Below are 19,098 nucleotides of genomic sequence, written 5' to 3'. Positions count from 1 at the left end.
CCTTGTAATCATGGTCAAAGGTTTTCTTACTTTTTTAATACTTCTTTTAATATAATTGGATAGATTATATCAGCCCCAGGTGCCTTATTTACCTTTTGCTTCAAGAATTTTTCTTCCACTTCTCAGTCATCACAAAATCATTTAGCTCCCAGTTATAACTTGTTATGCTTCTGCTATCTCCTTCCTAAAAACTTCATGCATAAAGGTAGATAGAAAATATTTATTCAGTTTGCCAGCAAACAGGATCATCAATAGGTTATGCCATTCATATATAAGGTACCAATGTGGTTCATTCCTTTCCTTCTAATGTTAACACAAGCAAAGTATTCTTTGCCAAAGACTTCTTGTAATCTGCTTAACTTGCCTAACCCCTTACTGACATGATTGCAAACTAATTTGTACTTGTTGTAGGTTTCTGTGTCTTCTGATAGTTTATTCATCCCATGCATTTTACTTCTCTGCATTAGTCTCTCAGTACATCTAATATCCATTTAGGTCTAAACCTTAAACAACATCTCTTAGAGTAAAAAGTTTAGTAACATCTATGTTTACTTCCTTGAATACTTTCCATTTACAATTTAAATTTGGTAACCAGATATACACAGGCTCACTCAGTATATTCTCTACCATAAGAAGTAATTTTTCACACCCTATACTAAATAGCATCATCAACTTGCAGTGAATCAAACCAGTGAGGACCTCTTCCACAAATGTGTTACATAACATTCTGCTGGATCTCAGGCCATTGTGTGGGGGTAGTTTGAATAAATTTAAGGAATTATTTTGGATAATGCTTTATAAGCTTGCTTTGTATAATTTGCCAGTACTCATATTAACATATGTAATTAGTATTCCCCTTACTGTTTTTAATGTGTAATGGAAACAAAACATTGCTATAACATTGATTGTATAAATTTTGAAATTTAAATTTGAATGAAGTGTGAAAGATTTAATAAGTGAATTTGACTTTTTAATAAAGTATATATACTGTATCATCATCATCTTCAGCCATTGTCAGTCCACTGCAGGGCGAAGGCCTCCTCAGCAAACTTCCAGCAATGGTTGTCGGTGCTTTCTGTTGCCATTGAACATTAGAGAATTTCACAATTTCATCAGTCTACCTCATTTTTCTTGGTTGTTTAGAGTCAAGCAGTATCCATTCTAAAATTCATTTGGTCTATCTATTGTCATTTCTTCTTGATATTTGGCCTGCCCATTTCCATTTTAAATGCTTTATTCTTTCAGTGGTCATAGACCTTGGTATGTTGGTGAATCCATGCACATTTTTCAGTCTCTTTTGGTTATGTTCAAAATTCGGTGCTCCATACTTCTCTATACGACTCTCAATCTCTTTATAGCTTTTGCAATTGGTGTCCATGTTTCACAACCATACATTAGGACAGGGAGGATAGATTGATCAAAAACTTTGTTTGTGACAAAGTGGCAAGTTTATCTTAAAGAACTATACTAAGCTTTCCAAAAACTTAGTATAGTCTAAATATACTGTATATATACTAATAAATATTTTATTCTCAGAGCTTTTGTTTCAATGTAGAATTATATGTATTCACAATATTATTGTCATATGACAAGTTTAGATATTAATTTTCTCCATTTTCTGATGAGTTTGGACTCTAGCATTTTTGTTTTTGTGTACCATATTTTTGTTGAAAAGGTCATTTTAAAGCATTTGATTACACTTGTAAAACACAATTATGAGCTCTTTCACAGAAACAGAATCATCCAGGTTTCCTATAGTTATAAATAAATCTTTATAATTGTAGTGTGGGTAGAGAGCATTATGGTTTACAACTCCCTCCTCCAGTCAAGTAGATCTGAAGGCAGTATTGCTTGGAGATTCAGTTTCATTGAGATCACAGCAAATTGCAGTTTCAAAAGAAAACTTTTAGATCTGTGATTATGTGTTACACCTGAAAGAACTTGGATTTAGAGAATAAAAGTTTTAAATAATATTCAATTATGTTCTTACAGGAGAGATTAGATGCCATTTCAGAACAGTTGAAAATGCTTGGTAGTCAACAAGAAGAATTGAAAACAAGGTTGCAGCAGGCTCGTGAAGTTCAAAATTTCGCAGCAGCAAGTCATTTACAGGCTCAGCTAGAGCAACTGTCTACACAACAGATGCAGTTAATTAATGAGCAGAGTGAACTTAATAAACAGCTACGGAGGCTGGAGAGGTATGCATCACATAGATATAAATTTTAAAATATCAAATAAGATGTTTTACAACACTTTCTTTAAAATATTAAATAGTGTGCATTTATTTTTTTTTTATGATCAATCAAGTTCAGCTCTTCTAGATAACCTGAGTGAAATAACACTTACACTTAATATAGTGATTTGTTCAGTTAGTTGCTGAAAGCATTTTATTTGTATTATTTGTAAATACAAATAAAAGCATGACTACATTTCATTTAGATGCATGTTAGAAAATATGTAATATTGTTATTTTATGCTGATAGTGCTCTCAATATTTTTTGAAAGAGATATATTGTCACACAAAATGCAGTACAAACATTGAAGATTGCAGAGGTAGTTGAAATCAAATAAATTTTTACACTTTACTTGCATTTGATTGCAATCACACAGACTTTCTGCTTTCGCTGAAGACCAGCCTTATGGCTTGGGCTTATGTTTAACTTATAGACGAATACCATTATCCACAGTTCTGCCAAAGTTGCTAATACCTTTTTAAAAAATAATAGCATCACCATAAATCCAATCTGCTATATAACACAACACTCAGCCCTCAGTGCTCACTGAGAGCAAAAAGTCCTCCCATAATTAAAATTTAAAATAGGTAAAGCATACAAATTGATTTGATATTATTTGTGGTAGAAAAGGAAAAGATCATATCATAGTGTAATTTTACACACACTGGCCAAAACAATATGAACCTTTGTATTAAGACAGTCAGAGATAGAAGAAATGCAAATAGATGCAAGTTTGCTTTGTTGAGTATAAAGACTGTACAAGCTGTTCTACTGCAATAATCTGAAGCCAGAATGGGGATAATGTGTAATCTATCAGACTGAAAAAAGGTTTTATTGTGAGTGCACTTTTAACAAGAGCCACAATTCAAGAAATGAACGATATAATTGGTTTCTCAAAAGCATCCATCTCAAAGGTTTTTAATGACTGAAAAGCAAGCAGTCAGAAATGAAAGCAAAGGCATAAATGTAGCAGAAAAACAATACTTTGAGTGAAGCCATTATACTCTAAGGAGGACTGTATGGAAAATAGAACATCCAGTGTGTATCAAATAACATCTGAATTTAACGAAGCCCAGAACTACCCTATTTCAACATGTAGAATGTGTAGGGAACTGAAGAAGAAACTGGATGTTGGCAGTTGCTTGCCTATTTGGAAGCCACTTTTTTTTTGAGAAAAACAGAAAAATCTGTTTGAAATAGTGCTGAGAACATCTGGACAGTGGAACAATAAAAGAAAGTCATGTTGTCAGACAAATCACAATACACTTTGTTTTCACTGATGGTAGGCAGAGACCATGGCAAGAACCTCACAAAGAAATGGACCTTGCTTCCTTGTTAAGACAATCTAAGCATCTGGAGGTGGCATCAACATGGGGAATATGTTGTTGGTACCTGGGTTGCTGGGTCTGTTGATACCAGTGTAAGGTCAAATGTCATCCAGGGAATACCTGAATTTTGTATCAGATCTACTGCAACTTGCAATGTTACACATTTATCCTGAAGGTGATGGCCACTTTATGGATTACAATGCAGCAGAGAGCATAGTGCAAGGATGGTTCAGAGAACATGACACGGATTTCCACCATCTTCTGTGGCCCCCACATCTAAATCTTATTGAGAATGGGTGGGATATACTGGTTTAGAGTTATTTGGCAATGAAGTTCTTTTTCTTCAACTTTGTCACCGCTACACGATATTTTCTTGGAAGAATGGTTACAATTAGACCAAAACACACTAAAATATCAAGGAAATATGATTTTTGAGTAGAACCCAATTACTTGATTAAATTTACAAGAATTTGGGTTTTATTATTAGATCAGTACCTGGTCTAGAAACAATGGAATAAAAAATCTGTAACATTATGGATTCAGTTGAATTGATAAAATATTGTTTCTTCATTGATTTCAGTAAACTTTATTCCTTAAAAAAAAGAACTAAAAAAAATCATCTTACTTTTTCAGATAAGATAGTCACTCAGTTGAAGATCAAGTAAAAATTACCATGATAACAATAAAAGAAGAAAAGTTTAATGATAACTAGAGACCAATCTCAATATATTGTTTTGATAACTTATCTAGACAGTAGCTTTCCATTGTGATGGCAAAAAAAAAAAAAAAACTGCCACTTATAAAAATATTTTATCTTTTTAAATGAATTTCACTGATCAACAGATTGGTAAGAGCAATAATTTATATATAGGTTGGCGATTAAAAAAAAAAGTCCACTTATAATAAAATCTAAAATAGGTAGGTTAAATGTATTTTTTTGACTTTCCCTTCTGTAACAAGTGAGTGTTATTAAACTGCAATGCCACAATATTTATCAAAATTGTTATGAATAAAGGCTTCAAATTTTCATTCCAGTTAATCAGAAATATTATGAATTTTAATTACAATGAGTAGCCAATTTATTACATATACCTACTTAACAGTGAGTATGTCCCTCTTTAGTCCTCAGAAAAGCCTGGATTCATCATGTGATGGGTTCATTGAGGTGCTCTAAGTGTGCCACAGGGAGATGCTGGTCCATAATGACTTGCTTCCTTGTTGCAAATTGGACGGTTATAGATCTCTACTCTGAGAAGCTTGTTCTGCCAGGTTTCAATGGGTGTTCAATTGGATTGAGATCTGTGACTGGGGCTGAATTCACTCATGGTACTGGAATGAGCTGTTCATAATTCTGGCTTTGTGACATAGCTCATTATCCTTTCAAAGATCCCATTCATAGATGATATGCTGCAGCCATGAAGAGATGTGCCTGACCAGAAACAATTTCCAGATAACCTGTGGCATCCAGATGTTGCTCCTGATATCAAAGGAACCAATATGTGCTCACAATGAAATTCCCCACACCATTACTTTATCAATATCAGCTTACATTATAATTTTTGACTTGACAGGATGGGTCTATGGACTGATCCTGTCATATTCTGGTCCACCCATTAATGCAAAACAGCAGGAATTGGAATTCCTGCTGTTTTGCAGACCAAGCAATGTTTTTTCCAATCCTCCACTATCCAGTGTTGGTGTTCCTGAGCCCACTATAACTGTACCTTCTTTTTTTTTTTGCCGACGTTCAGTTATTGAACCCCAGGGGCTCACATCTGGTGAATATGGGCTTGGCACACCTAGGGTCCTAAGCTGGATATCGATATCATCATTCTTCTCTTTCTTGGTGATTCCCTTCTACTTTTGACTCTCTCTCTCTCTCGATAAATCAGGAATTTCTTTCTTTTTTTTTTTTTTGCTGGTGCAGCAAAAGCCTCAGGCTTCCTTGCACCATAGCTAATAATAATAATAATTGGTTACAATTATGCATTCTAAAATGCCTCTTTGGTAATGATCCACTACAACAGTGGTACTGTGGAGTGGATTGTTATTTGATTGACTGTAGCCTTTTTGTTACTCTGCACAAGTCTTTGTTGTCCTCTCACATCAAGAGGTGTTTCTCATCACAGGATCACCATTCACTAGATTGTATTTGATTATTGCACCAAGTTTCTCAATAGTTTCTTTGGTGAATATGGTGATGGCCACTTTATGGAAGTGGCCATCACCATAAGCAGCAGGAAGTGGTAAAAATATGATTTTATTTCCTTATTAGAATTTTTAGTACAGAATACCTTTACTTTATGAATATAAATATGATTATAAATCACTGTTAATAGCATAATTTTCAGGAATGCATCTTCAACATTAAGCAAGTCCATCAACACCATATATAATAATAGAGCCAGCTTGATACATTACCATCTGCTACTGTTTGGAGAAGTCTGGATTCAATTCACATTAGCCAATATCAAGTGGAAGGTATTTTTGCCTGTGAGTTTTGCAGCCTGCACAACACAAATTGACTTGTGAACATACCTCTAGTCATGATACACTTAGGGTTATAAGTGCATGCTTGGGGACCATTAATACTAATATATGTATTCATACTTCACTGCCACCATCCAGCCCACATTTTTGACACCTGACAGGATACAGTCATCAATTTGTGTTGTTTTCTAGTTCACCCATTAGAGCAAATTCTAGTTCACCCATTATAGCAAATCAGCAGGAAGTGGGATTTGTCAGACCAAGCAATGTTTTTCTAATTTCTACCATCCAATGTTAGTGTTCCTGAGATAACTATAACTGTACCTTCTTGTTTTTTGCCAACAGGAATAGGAACTCAGTTCAGTTGTTGGTTACCACTGTGGGATTTGTAAGACCAAGCAATGTTTTTCTAATTTCTACTATCCAATGTTAGTGTTCCTGAGACAACTATAACTGTACCTTCTCATTTTTTGCCAACAGGAGTAGGAACCCAGTTCAGTTGTTGGTTACCACTGTTGTAGTGGGCTGTTATTTGACTGACTGTAGCCTTTTTTACCCTACACAAGTCTTGTCAGCCTCTGTTAGTCGTACATGAAAACCCCAGCTTGGTTGCAGTTTCTGAGATACTCGTACAGGTGCATTTAGTACCAACTACAATGCTACATTCAAATTTACTTTCATCTTGCCCATTTTCATATGGAATTACATAGACCCAGCATACTTAACAAAGGAAGAAAAAACCCTGGATAACAGAGATGCTGCTCCTCAAGAAAATGTTTATGATTACGTATAATCATGTTCCTTACATATCTGCATATCTCAAATGTGCTTTATATTGCATAGTACAGGTGATGCTTTTACCAAAGGAGTGCTCCATTTCATGGAAGGAGTAGACATACCAAATAAAGTGACCATTCAGGATATATTGTTTTATAAGAATTACATCCAGTTTCTTAAAAATATGACAACATACCTTACATCTGATTGATTACGTTTGGGAAATCATAATAAGAAAAATATCGTAACAGAAATATAATTTTAATGTGTAATCTTTATCCTTTAATATATTTAATATAAAAATATTATCCTTTAATCCTTATTAAGTGGCTTCAAGATTCCAATGGGTGATTGTCAGTAATCAGATTTTCAAGAAGCTTCTCAACAAAACATTAATACTATAATTTGATTTTTAGAAAGCTTGTGGGGCTTTAAAAAATTTGTCAAAACATATGTACTTTATGTGTTATAAAGGGGATGCTGTCATCTGATGCTAAGCAGAAAGATAATTTCTTTTGTGTTGTAAAAACACACTATTATACTACAGGAATACCTCACATAGCGCGGTTAATCCATGCCAAAAAAATACTGTGCTATACGAAACCTCGCTGATCGAGGTATTATTAGTATGTATTTTAATGTAATGCTTTCCGACAATTTGATTATATGGGTTGAGTTGCAAAAATATATAGGTGTTTGTTTACTGTAAATTGATGCACACAAAATTCTTGCAAAAAAAATAAAAATGAAAAATACTAGTAAAATACAGTACAAATGATTTTGATTTTTATTGCAGTACGTACATACCAAAAGAATATAAGTGAAGTATGTACTGTATTTTTATTTTGAAAAATAACTGATCAGCTTAGTTTGCACAGTTTTTCTTCTTTTTATCTGCCTACATCGCTTTATAACATCGAATGTCATTTTACAATGACTGCCTTACTTTCATACCTCGTTCAATGTTTGGATATAGAAGAACACTCAGTGCCATTACATTTCTTCTTTCCACTCATATTTGTGTATAAAGGTGTAATGTTTTTAGAAAATAATCTTTAATAAAAATACACAGCGAAAAATATTTGTACAGGTTATGCACAATCAACGACCTCACTGCTCGGAATCTAGAGTGTTTACTAATCTATCAAAGCTAACAGAATCCGTATATAATGGGAGTTGTGACAACAGTCAGCGTGGCCTTGAATCCATAACACATTGGCGTACGTACTGGCATTATAATACATACATACATATATATCAAAAGTATTGGTGCGTAACGCAGTTAATTTTTTTTCAATTTGTAAACCGTGCTATGCGAGGTATTCCTGTATTTCTATAGATTTTATAAATAGTTGTTGGCTTTTCAACAGATTTTTTAAGGCAACTCTTCAGATATTTAAAGTTTAGAATATCGTTGCTGATGGGGATTATTAGGAACATACCACAATATGTGTCATATGGACATTCAGTGAGATGCAGTCTCAGTGAATGACAATGTGCCTCAATCAATGAATGCCTAATTATTTTTATGGTGGTAAGTAGGGCTCTTGTCTTCTTGTGTGTGTGTGTGTGGGGGAGGGTTGTCCAGGATTCAACAGCGTAACCATTTATTGTTATGGTATTGGTACCTTCAAATAAATGGCATCACCAAAAGATTAATCTGCCATTTATTTAAAAGATAGGACACTGCTAGACAATCTGTTTTGCGACTTACTGATCACTAGGTGGTCTGTAGTGAGTGAAAATTCCCCGACAAAACCACAAGAGAGGTTAGGATATGATAGTCTCCTACTTATCATTTTGAAAAGGCCAAAACAGCATTGGCTATTTTATAATTTGAAAATTATTTTTATTGTTAGTTCTCTCCCAGCAACAATGGTAAAGATTATCATCAAAGATTGTGTTAAAATCAAAGAATTTATAACAAGTGGATCAATAGGTGAAGCAGTTATAGTTTTTAAAAATTCTTTGATTTTAACACAATCTTTGATGATAATCTTTACCATTGTTGCTGGGAGAGAACTAACAATAAAAATAATTTTGAAATTATAAAATAGCCAATGCTGTTTTGGCCTTTTCAAAATGATAAGTAGGAGACTATCATATCCTAGTCTCTCTTGTGGTTTTGTCGGGGAACTTTCACTCACTACAGACCACCTAGTGATCAGTAAGAACTTGAGCCTCTTAACTCCATGACCATTCATATTTGAAAGCCGTTATGCAATCAAAAGACTTGTGCTAAGTCAAGTAAGTTATTTTCACCTGTATGTATCTTTTCAATCAGTTTATGGCTTTAAAGTTTTTGCTCTACTTATTCCCATCTTGCCCAGTTTAGATGCATATGCATACTCCTTTTTCTCTAGTAACTGAGTGAGACATATATATATATATATAAAATGGACTTGAATGTTGCATTCTTCCTTTGTTTGTTAAAAAAAATAGATGCTTCACATTTGGGTTTTCTGCCTGATTGTTTTTGCCTAAACAAAAGTAGGTCCAGTTTTTTATCAGGTGTAGTTAATTAATTTATCATTAAAATGTTTTCATTGTTGTAAAATAAAGTGATATGTACTTGTATTGTGCTACTTGCACCTGCAAACTTTCTTAAAATCATAAATGAAATAAATGGTTACATCTGTTCACAAGATAGGTTTCTGATTAGTTGTCCAAGAGCACAACTTCCATTATAACCTTGCATCTATAAGAATATCTATTTCAGTTAATAGCATTTCTAATATGGGTGCTAAAGGGCATTTTCTGATAACAGAGCTCAATAACTGAGATAAAGAGAGATTCTTCACTACATTGTAAAGCATCCTAATATGCTTTTTAATTTAGGATTTGGAAAACTTTATAATTCAAATTTAACTGTATACGTTGGAAAATTTTGTTTTACATATATATATTGGGCTATTTTTCAAGCCATTCTTTAGTGACACTATAACTCTGTATATGAGCTATGTATGAAAACTTTCCTGTGACACTTGATAAGTGAAATGAAAACAAAGGAATGATTTTGTAACCTCATCTGATTGAGCAGATGAGGCTGTGGACATCAAACTTCTGTTGGTTGTCTGGTGCATATTAGAGCTGTGTGGAAGCTTCTGGGATCTGGCACAGTGACATTCCTTCCAGGAGGGGGGACACCACAGCCACCATTCAAAAGAACATTAGCCCTTTCCTCCTTCCTAGGCTGGCTGGCTGGTTGGGTTATTTGTTGTGCTGCAGAACTATGGGCAGTGAACTGTGCCCCCTCCCCTCATGTAATCTGCATGTCTTAACTTCAGTTTCCAGTATGATTGCCCTATGTAGCATCTTCACACTGGCAGTCAACCCAGGAATTTTTTTTATCCAGGACAGGTGGGGGTCTAAGGATATGTTTTAGCTTTCTATACCCAGAATAGTAGTATATTTTAGCTGGTATTTTTTGGCTGTCCATGCTACTTCCTTTGTCTTCTGATGTTAGATAAAGATAGGTCTGTGGATGGGGTGGGGGAACAGAACACTGTGTTTGTGCGTGTGCATGTGTGTTTTCTGTATGCTAAAGTTATCTGTGTGTGTGTGTGATTTCTGTATAGTTATGTCACCATATCAGAGCCATGGCTTTAGACTTCCAAAACAAGGAGAGGGGATGGAACAGTAGGCTCACCACATTTAATCCCTTCTTTTCGAAAATGGCATGTGTTCTGTGACATTTGAAGGGAAAATTGTTGGTTAGCGATCATCATCCTATTTCAATCCTGACAAAGATAGATAATAATGACACAGATAACTGCATTATCATTTTAAAAAAAAATTAAATGATTTTTTTTCCTGATAGTGAATGCAAACAAAATTTTATACCACTTTGCTATTTCAGCTGATGTTGGTAAAAATATGATTTTATTTCCTTATTAGAATTTTTAGTACAGAATACCTTTACTTTATGAAAATAAATATGATTATAAATCACTGTTAATGGTATAATTTTCAGGAATGCAACTTCAACATTAAGCAAGTCCATCAACACCATATATAATAATATTATTATTGTACAGGTATGGCATGAAATGAAATTAGAACAGGATAGTAGGACATGATTTTATTTAAATTTATTTATGCAAATTTTTTTGTGTAATGATATAAAAAATCTCATTTCATAAAAATATTATAACATAATTTTGATGATATAGGTATTATCTTGGGAAAAACTGTGGTCGACTATCATCCTGTTCCGATCCTGACAAGATAGATAATGATGACACAGGTAATTGCATTATCATTTTAATTCATATTTTTTTACCTTTGAAAAGAACTGAATTGCAGTAGGCTGGAAAAAAAGTGGAGTACTATAAAATTATAAATGGAATTGGTGAAATAATAAGCACTTCAACCTGCATGGAGTGAATTTGCCTTTAATTTCTTAAAGAATTATCGATATTAGAGATTATCCTCAGATGTTTCTTGGTACTTTCTATATCAGTTCTTCAGTGACTTGTAAAGACACAGGTAATGCTTCAAATAATGAGCACTCTATAATAAATTATAGAGTGCTCATTATTTCACCAATTCCATTTCTCCGATATACCTGCACACCATTCCATTAAAAGGATATTTAAGATCTATAAACTCATATCATGTGTGTTAAAAACAAGCTATAGTATGATATTGAGTGTTGTATATCTTTTGCTGCAAATTTTCACTATGCATTGTTATTACTGAGATTTTTCTTGAAAAAAGGTGAGTCAACTTGTTCTGGGAAGAGCATACCTCTTCATAAATCTGACATTTTTTTTTTTTTTTTTTTTTTAATACTGTATTTTAAACATCATCCCCTCTTGTGTGTGTTAAGGAATGCTGTTGTGTGTTATTTATGTGATTATAACTAAGAGAATATTGAAACAGGCTTCTTTTATTGGATACTAAATAACATTGGTCTGAAATATCCAAAAATAATTTTCATTGTTTTTATTCCAAAACATTACTTCACATAATTAAGCAATGCTGATTTCAAAAATAACATACATTCTGTTCCATCATGTCAGAATTTTTCTCTAATCAAAGAAAATTAAAACTACATTTTCATATACTTGATTATATTTGTTATATTACAGTTTAGAAATATAAAAAATTTCTAATATCAGAGGTTTATTTTATTAATTTCTTTTGTTAAATAAAAGGATAAAGTTGATTTATGTAAAGTATTTATGTTAGCAATTTTCAGACACCTCTTAGTTACCAATTCCATATTGAGGTAAACTTCTCTTATTCTTTTACAAAAGTTAGCAATTTTCTTAATTTTGAGTTATAAAAATTTCTTTATCAGGTTTGATGATATTCCAAACTTTTTGTTTAAGTTGGCTGGTGTTTGTATCCTGTAACCTGATATATTTGAAACAAAAGTCCCCCCCCCAACCCCTATCAGCATTATTATAATGTATTTTGAGGTCTGAAAATAAAAGAATCAACCTGCTCAGTTAGATCTTGAGACAATTGAGACAGTTTTTAATTCTATTAATTTTGACAGGCTGATCTTGTTCCTTCAAAGGTTCTGTGGTATTTATTTTAACATTTTCTATTTTATTCAATCCTGTTTTGTTGGATGCACTCTTAACTGCTTTTGTAAGTGTGGCTGGTATGCTGAATAAATCTATTTTTAATGGTAGGCCACAGGATTTACCTACCTTTTTTTTTGTCCCTTTCTTGTTTTCCATTTGTTTATTTTCGGATTCTCTCTATCATGTCATAAACTGATGGCATAAAGGGCCTAGACTATCTCCCACTCTGTAGTGATGCCTTAGACTAGTGCTCTCCAAATTTTTTTGGTCACGCATCCTCATTTTACTTAAAAGGACTGGCGTGCACCCTGGGAAAAGAAAATTAAATATATAAGTTTGATATTTTTTTTTATTTATAAATCATTTACATGAAAGGCATTATATCTAAAATCACATATAATTTTAAAAGATCACAAATAAATAAATACAAAACAAAATTAAATTGAAGTTCAAGTACAAAATGATAAGAAATCATTAACATAACAAGTGTAGTAAATGTAATACAGTACTATTTGTTTTATTTATAAATAATTTACATGGTATGCATTATATCTAGATTATATATCAGTGTGGCCCTCACAATTTTATTAAGGATTACCTCGTGCACCCCCCCCCCCCAGGGGTGCATGCACCCCACTTTTGAGACCACTGTCTTAGACAATAATTCTAGGATTAACTTGTTTCTTGATATCTTATTCTCAAAAAAAAAATTTTAGTCCTTTAGGACCTCAGTATTCACTTCCATGAGAAGTTTACTTTTATACTCATTTGAAAATGCTTGGGATTCTCTCACTCAGAATGATATGGATTCTTTGTTAAAATTGTCCATCCACTCTAATAATTTATCTGATTCTTTCTTAAATATATTCAAACTACCCACTTACACATCACCAGATGGTATTTTGTTCCAATAATCAATAACTCTAGCTGAAAGCAAATTTTTGCACATCTGCCCCTTCAGCCTTCCTTTTTCAATTTAATTAAGTTTATGTCCCCTTATGTGTGTTGCCCAAAGAAGGGTAAAGATGCAATCAGAATTTAGTTTACTCAATCCATTTCAAGCCTTAGACACTTCAGGTAAGTGTCCATGCAGGTGCCTAGTTTCTCAGCACTGCAATTTGCAGAACTTAAGTCTTTTGTGTCTTTGATTTACCTGGTTGCTCTTCTCTGCCTGTTCCAAGAGATCCACATTCTTCTTAAAATGAGGCTTCCAGACCTCTGTGCAATACTCAATATGCAGCCTAACCATTGCCTTATATAATGGGCTAATCACTTCCTTGTTGCCTTCTGGCAAAATTCCTGTATATCATTGACAAAACCCCTTGAGATATTCTAACAGCACTGCTCAGAAAACTTCCTGTCAAACTGTACAGTTATCCCTAGATCTCTTTCGTTTTCCACTATCTTGAGTTTGGTACCATCTAATTGATATGTGTTCAGGAATTACCACTGCCCATATGCAGTACTTTGCATTTATCAGTATAAACCTCCATTGGCATTTCTCAGTGCCAATGGAGTGTCTATCTGCCTAATTTTTCTAAATCTTATAGTAGTATGACTTGATTCCCATCATTAACACACTCTGCCAATCTTTGTATCATCTGCAAACTTAGACAAGAAGCTTGATATGCCTTCATCAATATTGTTAAATATTGAAAACAGGAGTACTGAACCCTGAAGGACTCCACTAATAACATTAATCCAAGAAGAGCAGTGCTCATTTATAACCACTCTGTTTTCTGCCACTTAACCATCCCTTTATCCATAGCAGTAACTTACCCTAATGCCACACTGCTCCAATTTGTACAGCAGCCTTTCATGTGGAACAGTATTAAAAGCTTTACTGAAATCTAAGTGTATGTCAAAATTATTTTTTGTATCCAGTTCCTTTGTCATTGCATCATAGTAACTAATCACATTGGTCAGAGAAGCTCTCCCTTTAACAAAAGTATCATAATACTATGATACTTTTTTTAACCACTGGTTCCATATTTTCCCTGGAATTGTGATCAAGCTTACAGGTCTAAAATTATTCGCTTTATACTTTAATCCCCTTTGTAAACAAGAAAGACACTTACATATCTCCAATCTGTGTGGACCTCCCCCTGCATCCATGGATGCTCTCATAATTATAGCTAAATTTTGCTGCTTCTTGTAGCATAATGGATAGATCCCATCAGCCCCAAGTGTTTACTTGCTTTGTTTACTTTTAGCTTCACCAATTTCTCTTCCACTTTCTTCTCAGTTATCACAAAATCATTTAGCTCCCACTTATAACTTGGCATAATTCTGGTATCCTCATCCCTAAAAACTTCTATGAATATCAGCTCCTCAATTGGGCCAGTGTGAAATCTGGGTTTGAATACTCATTTTCCAGGAATCAGATATATCTGAACTTGAAATGCTTTAATTTTACTAAAATCAAGCAAGCTGATGTTTAATAAATCCTAATGTTTAATAGATGTTTAATAATAATTTTATTAAATCCTAATGTTTAATAAATTATGTAACTCCTGGCCCTCCCCATTGTGGGGTAAGATTAGGTGGAACATTCCACTCAGACATACCCAGCTAAAATGAACACCGATTCTAATTGCAAATGGACCTAAGTACTTTGGCAGATTCTTTTGTGGCCCTACTTTGTTTCTATTCACACAGTTTATCATTGATACAGTTTTCCTTACTCAGAATAAGAATTACTTATCAGGCAGCATCAGGGCAATTTATCTGTGATCTGTAGGCTTGTTCTTTGTATGATATGGTCCTTGAGGTTGTCACAGACATTCTCTCAGATATGCCAGACAAGCTGTACTTGCTACCTGGGAGTCTAAAACGCTGATGGAACTGATATTCGGGTGACACTCAAGTCAAGTGGACCCAATTTCGGCGAAGTCCGGACGGTCTGTGACAACCAAATCCTCTGCTTGCACCTTCACGATGGTGGGACTGTTAGTAATCCTGGGTATAACCTCCATGCACAAGCACATGGTGGGTGACCACCCAGGTGTGAACCAACGTAAGCAGGGGTCGAGGTGTGGCGCCCACACCACATGGAGGAATGCCGCCCCTCTATGTTACCAGGCAGTACTAGGTGGTAGATGACTCTCATCAACCGGTGAAATACCACCACTTTGCTTATTGGAGGCTTGAAGTGGTGGAACCCATGTTTAGTCTCTAGAGCTAAGTTCCGGTCAACCCTTCCCTATCTCTTCCATCATGCAGTATGATTGATGACTCTTGAGGTTATGATGAACGTTGTGGCGAGATCCAATATTCCTTACATTTCGAGGGTACAGCTCTAAAACGGTTTTCGCAGGCCGGCCGCTAGTTAGTACACCGGACCGAACCTATCGGTAACTCTCTAGGAGGCTTCCGGATCAGCTAGTGTATAATCTTGCTACCTCTACTCTGCCAGATAGTGACTGGAGGGAGTCCGAGTAGTGTGTATGCGGGGAGCATTGTCGAGGCCACGTTATGTCAAGGATCTGGGTATATTCTTCCCACATGTACGCCATATCCAAAAATTTCATTACTTCATACAGCATGTCCCACCCACTTTTTCTTACTATTGAATACACCATGAATTGTCAAACTAATAGAACAAGCTTATCTGCGAAAAGATCTAAACCTCCCAAGGATTTCCTAATTCATTTCACAAATATACGTGGTCTCAATTCTAATCTCAACGATGTCCATTTCCACTTGCAGTCTGCCAAACCCCATGTACTTTTTCTGACAGAATCTCAGTTATCGGTTGATTCAACTACTGTTCATCTCAGATGCCCAAATTCCTTTCGCCTCAAAGGTGGTACTTGTGCATATGTCCGTTCTGATATTCCCTGTCAGAGACTTGGCAATTTGGAATCTCCTCTCTTTGATCTTCTCTGGCTTAAAATCTCTCTACCTCATTGTGTCAAATTCATCTGTTGTCTCTACCGTTCTCCCAACTCCACTAATCACTTGGAGCTCTTTGACTTCCTCTCGTTGCAACTTGACTTTCTCCAGTCCAACTTTCCTAACAGTGAGGTAATTTTCCTTGGTGATTTTAATGTTCACAACTCCAGCTGGCTTCCGTTTTCTAGTCACACCGACCCAGCAGGTCGAGATGCTGAGGCTTTTGCAATTACTAATGATCTAGCACAGATTGTTCATTTACCTACAAGAATACCGGACAATCCGAATCATACAGCCAATACGCTTGATCTTTTTCTCACAAACAACCCTTCTAAGTACACGGTCGAAGTGAGAGGTCCTTTAGGCACTTCAGATCACAACTTGGTGATTGTCTCTTCTCCAATGGAACCTTTATCTCATGGCTATTCCCAACCTCGTGTTGTTTGGCATTACAAGAATGCAAAATGGGATGACCTGCGAGACTTCTTTTCTTCTTTTCCTTGGTCAGATTACTGTTTCAAAACTCTTGATGTCAACGTTTTCTCAGATCGTGTCAGTGAAATTATTCTTGCAGGAATGGAATCCTTTATCCCACACTCCACTTTAAAATCTCGTCCTTTATCTAAACCTTGGTTTTCCAATAAATGTGCTAAGGCTGTTCAAGAGAAGAATGTTGCATATCGTAATTGGCTTGTTTCTAATTCTTCAGTTTCATTTTCTGCCTACACCAAAGCTCGCAACAATTGTAAAGCAGTTATTAATCAGTCCAAACTAGAGTTTGAACAGGCTAAGAGTAGAAAACTTGCTTCTTGCCCTAATGGTAGCCGAGCATTCTGGTCTCTTGCCAAAGCTATTGGCCGCAACTTTTGCCCATCTCTGCTTCCACCTCTGTCCAAACCAGATGGTTCTGTTGTCACTTCAGCCAAGGATAAAGCTGACCTGCTAGCATCCCATTTTTCTTCCAGCTCATGTATTAATGAACTTGGTAAAACACCTCCCACCATTCCCAACACGGTCCATTCAATGCCTCCTGTGGTCTTCCGTCAAAAGGATATCAGAAGGATTTTGATGAATCTTGATGCTAAGAAAGCTCCAGGTCCTGATGGTATTTCTCCACTTGTTCTCAAAATCTGTGCTCCTGAACTTACTTCTATTCTTTGCCGCCTTTTTTCACTTTCTTATTCCAAAGGTGTATTTCCTTCTGCTTGGAAATTTGCTCATATCCAGCCAGTTCCTAAAAAGGGTGACAAATCCCTCCCATCCAATTATCGTCCCATTGCAATTACTTCTACTCTTTCTAAAGTAATGGAGAAATCAATTAACCGCCAACTCTTAAACTACCTAGAAACCTTCCGTCTGATCAACGATCGCCAGTATGGATTCCGTCGGTGTCGATCCACTGGTGATATTCTGGCTTATGTTACCCATTTATGGACTACTTCAATGGAAAGGTTCGGTGAAACACAAGCAGTTGCTCTTGACATCTCAAAGGCTTTCGATCGTGTTTGGCATAAAGGTCTTCTAAACAAGCTTCCATCTTATGGTTTGCCAACTGTTTTTAGTAATTGGTTATCCAGTTTTCTCTCTGATCGCTCACTGAGGGTGATGGTAGATGGCTCTCTGTCTTCTAACTTCTCCACTAATGCCGGTGTCCCCCAAGGTTCAGTTCTTTCCCCCACTCTTTTCCTCTTGTATATCAATGACCTTCTTCCATTGACTGGAAATCCTATCCATAGTTTTGCCGATGATAGCACATTGCATTCAACTTTCCATTTTGAGAAACCTTGCCCTGCTCAATCAGCTTCAACTTCTCGAAAATCTGCTACCAATTCCTTAAATGCCGATCTTCAGGTAATTCTCCAGTGGGGCAAAGACAACTTAGTTGATTTCAACCCTTCTAAAACTCAGTCTTGTCTTATATCTCGCAAAAAGGATTCTTCTGCTCCTATGCTTATCTTTAGTGACACTCCAATTTCTAGGCAAAAGGATATATCTCTTTTGGGGATTACCCTGACTTCTAATCTCTCTTGGCACAAGCACATTACAAATATTGCTTCCTCTGCATCTAAAAAACTTGGTTTTCTCTTTCGCTCTCAGCGTTACTTTTCTTCCAAACAGCTGCTCACTCTGTATAAATCGCAAATCCGCCCTGCCATGGAATATTGTTCCCACATTTGGGGTGGTGCCCCGAAAACCTCTCTCAGGCTTCTTGATTCCATTCAGAAGAGGGCAGTTAGGTTAATTAATGATTCATCTCTAACAGAGTCTCTCCACTCGCTTTCTCATAGACGTACTGTTTCTGCTGCATGCCTCTTCTACAGATATTTCCATGGGCACTGTTCTTCTGAATTGGCTTCTATAATTCCCACTCTCTCTTTCAAAACAGTCCGAACACGTGCCGCCACCAGCCAACATCCATTTACTGTCCAACTTCAAACCCACAGAACCAACTTTTCATCTTCCTCATTTATTCATTCAACTGCCGTTTTCTGGAACAACCTTCCTTCATACGTATTTCCTGAAAATTACAATCTACAGAAGTTCAAGTCCAATGTCAACAAATATCTTCTTTCGTCTTCTCAACCTCCAACCCAAGCACGGTACTAAGTACTATAGGTTCTAATACCTCTCGTGTTTGGGGTTCACATAAAAAAAAAACATCTGTGTGTTAGTGAGAGTTTACTACTGAATTAGTGTGCTCTCATTGCATAAGTTGCATACTACACAAGCCATAAGTTTATGGTTTATGTAGTATGTTCTGTTAACTTTGTTATGTTTGTAACGTGCTATATAATATGTTAGCTGGTGTGTGCCTATATTCTCTTTTACTTTCTGTGA

The 19,098-nt window shown here is 35.5% G+C and overlaps 1 protein-coding gene across 1 annotated transcript in view; it reads left to right on the top strand.

Moving 5' to 3' along the window:
- Nucleotides 1-19,098, top strand: part of LOC150075109 (uncharacterized) — a 481,445-nt gene that overhangs the window by 442,547 nt on the left and 19,800 nt on the right. The window contains exons 12-13 of the mRNA XM_090388677.1: nucleotides 1,993-2,198; nucleotides 11,002-11,075. Coding sequence (XP_090244803.1) covers nucleotides 1,993-2,198; nucleotides 11,002-11,075 — 280 coding nt within the window. The remainder of the gene's footprint in view (nucleotides 1-1,992; nucleotides 2,199-11,001; nucleotides 11,076-19,098) is intronic.

Source organism: Mastigoproctus giganteus, chromosome 14 (assembly GCF_048544385.1).
Source record: "Mastigoproctus giganteus isolate SK-2022 chromosome 14, ASM4854438v1, whole genome shotgun sequence".
Taxonomy (NCBI): domain Eukaryota; kingdom Metazoa; phylum Arthropoda; class Arachnida; order Uropygi; family Thelyphonidae; genus Mastigoproctus; species Mastigoproctus giganteus.
The sequence above is the reverse complement of the archived record's forward strand: the minus strand, read 5'-3'. Positions and strand labels throughout refer to the sequence as shown.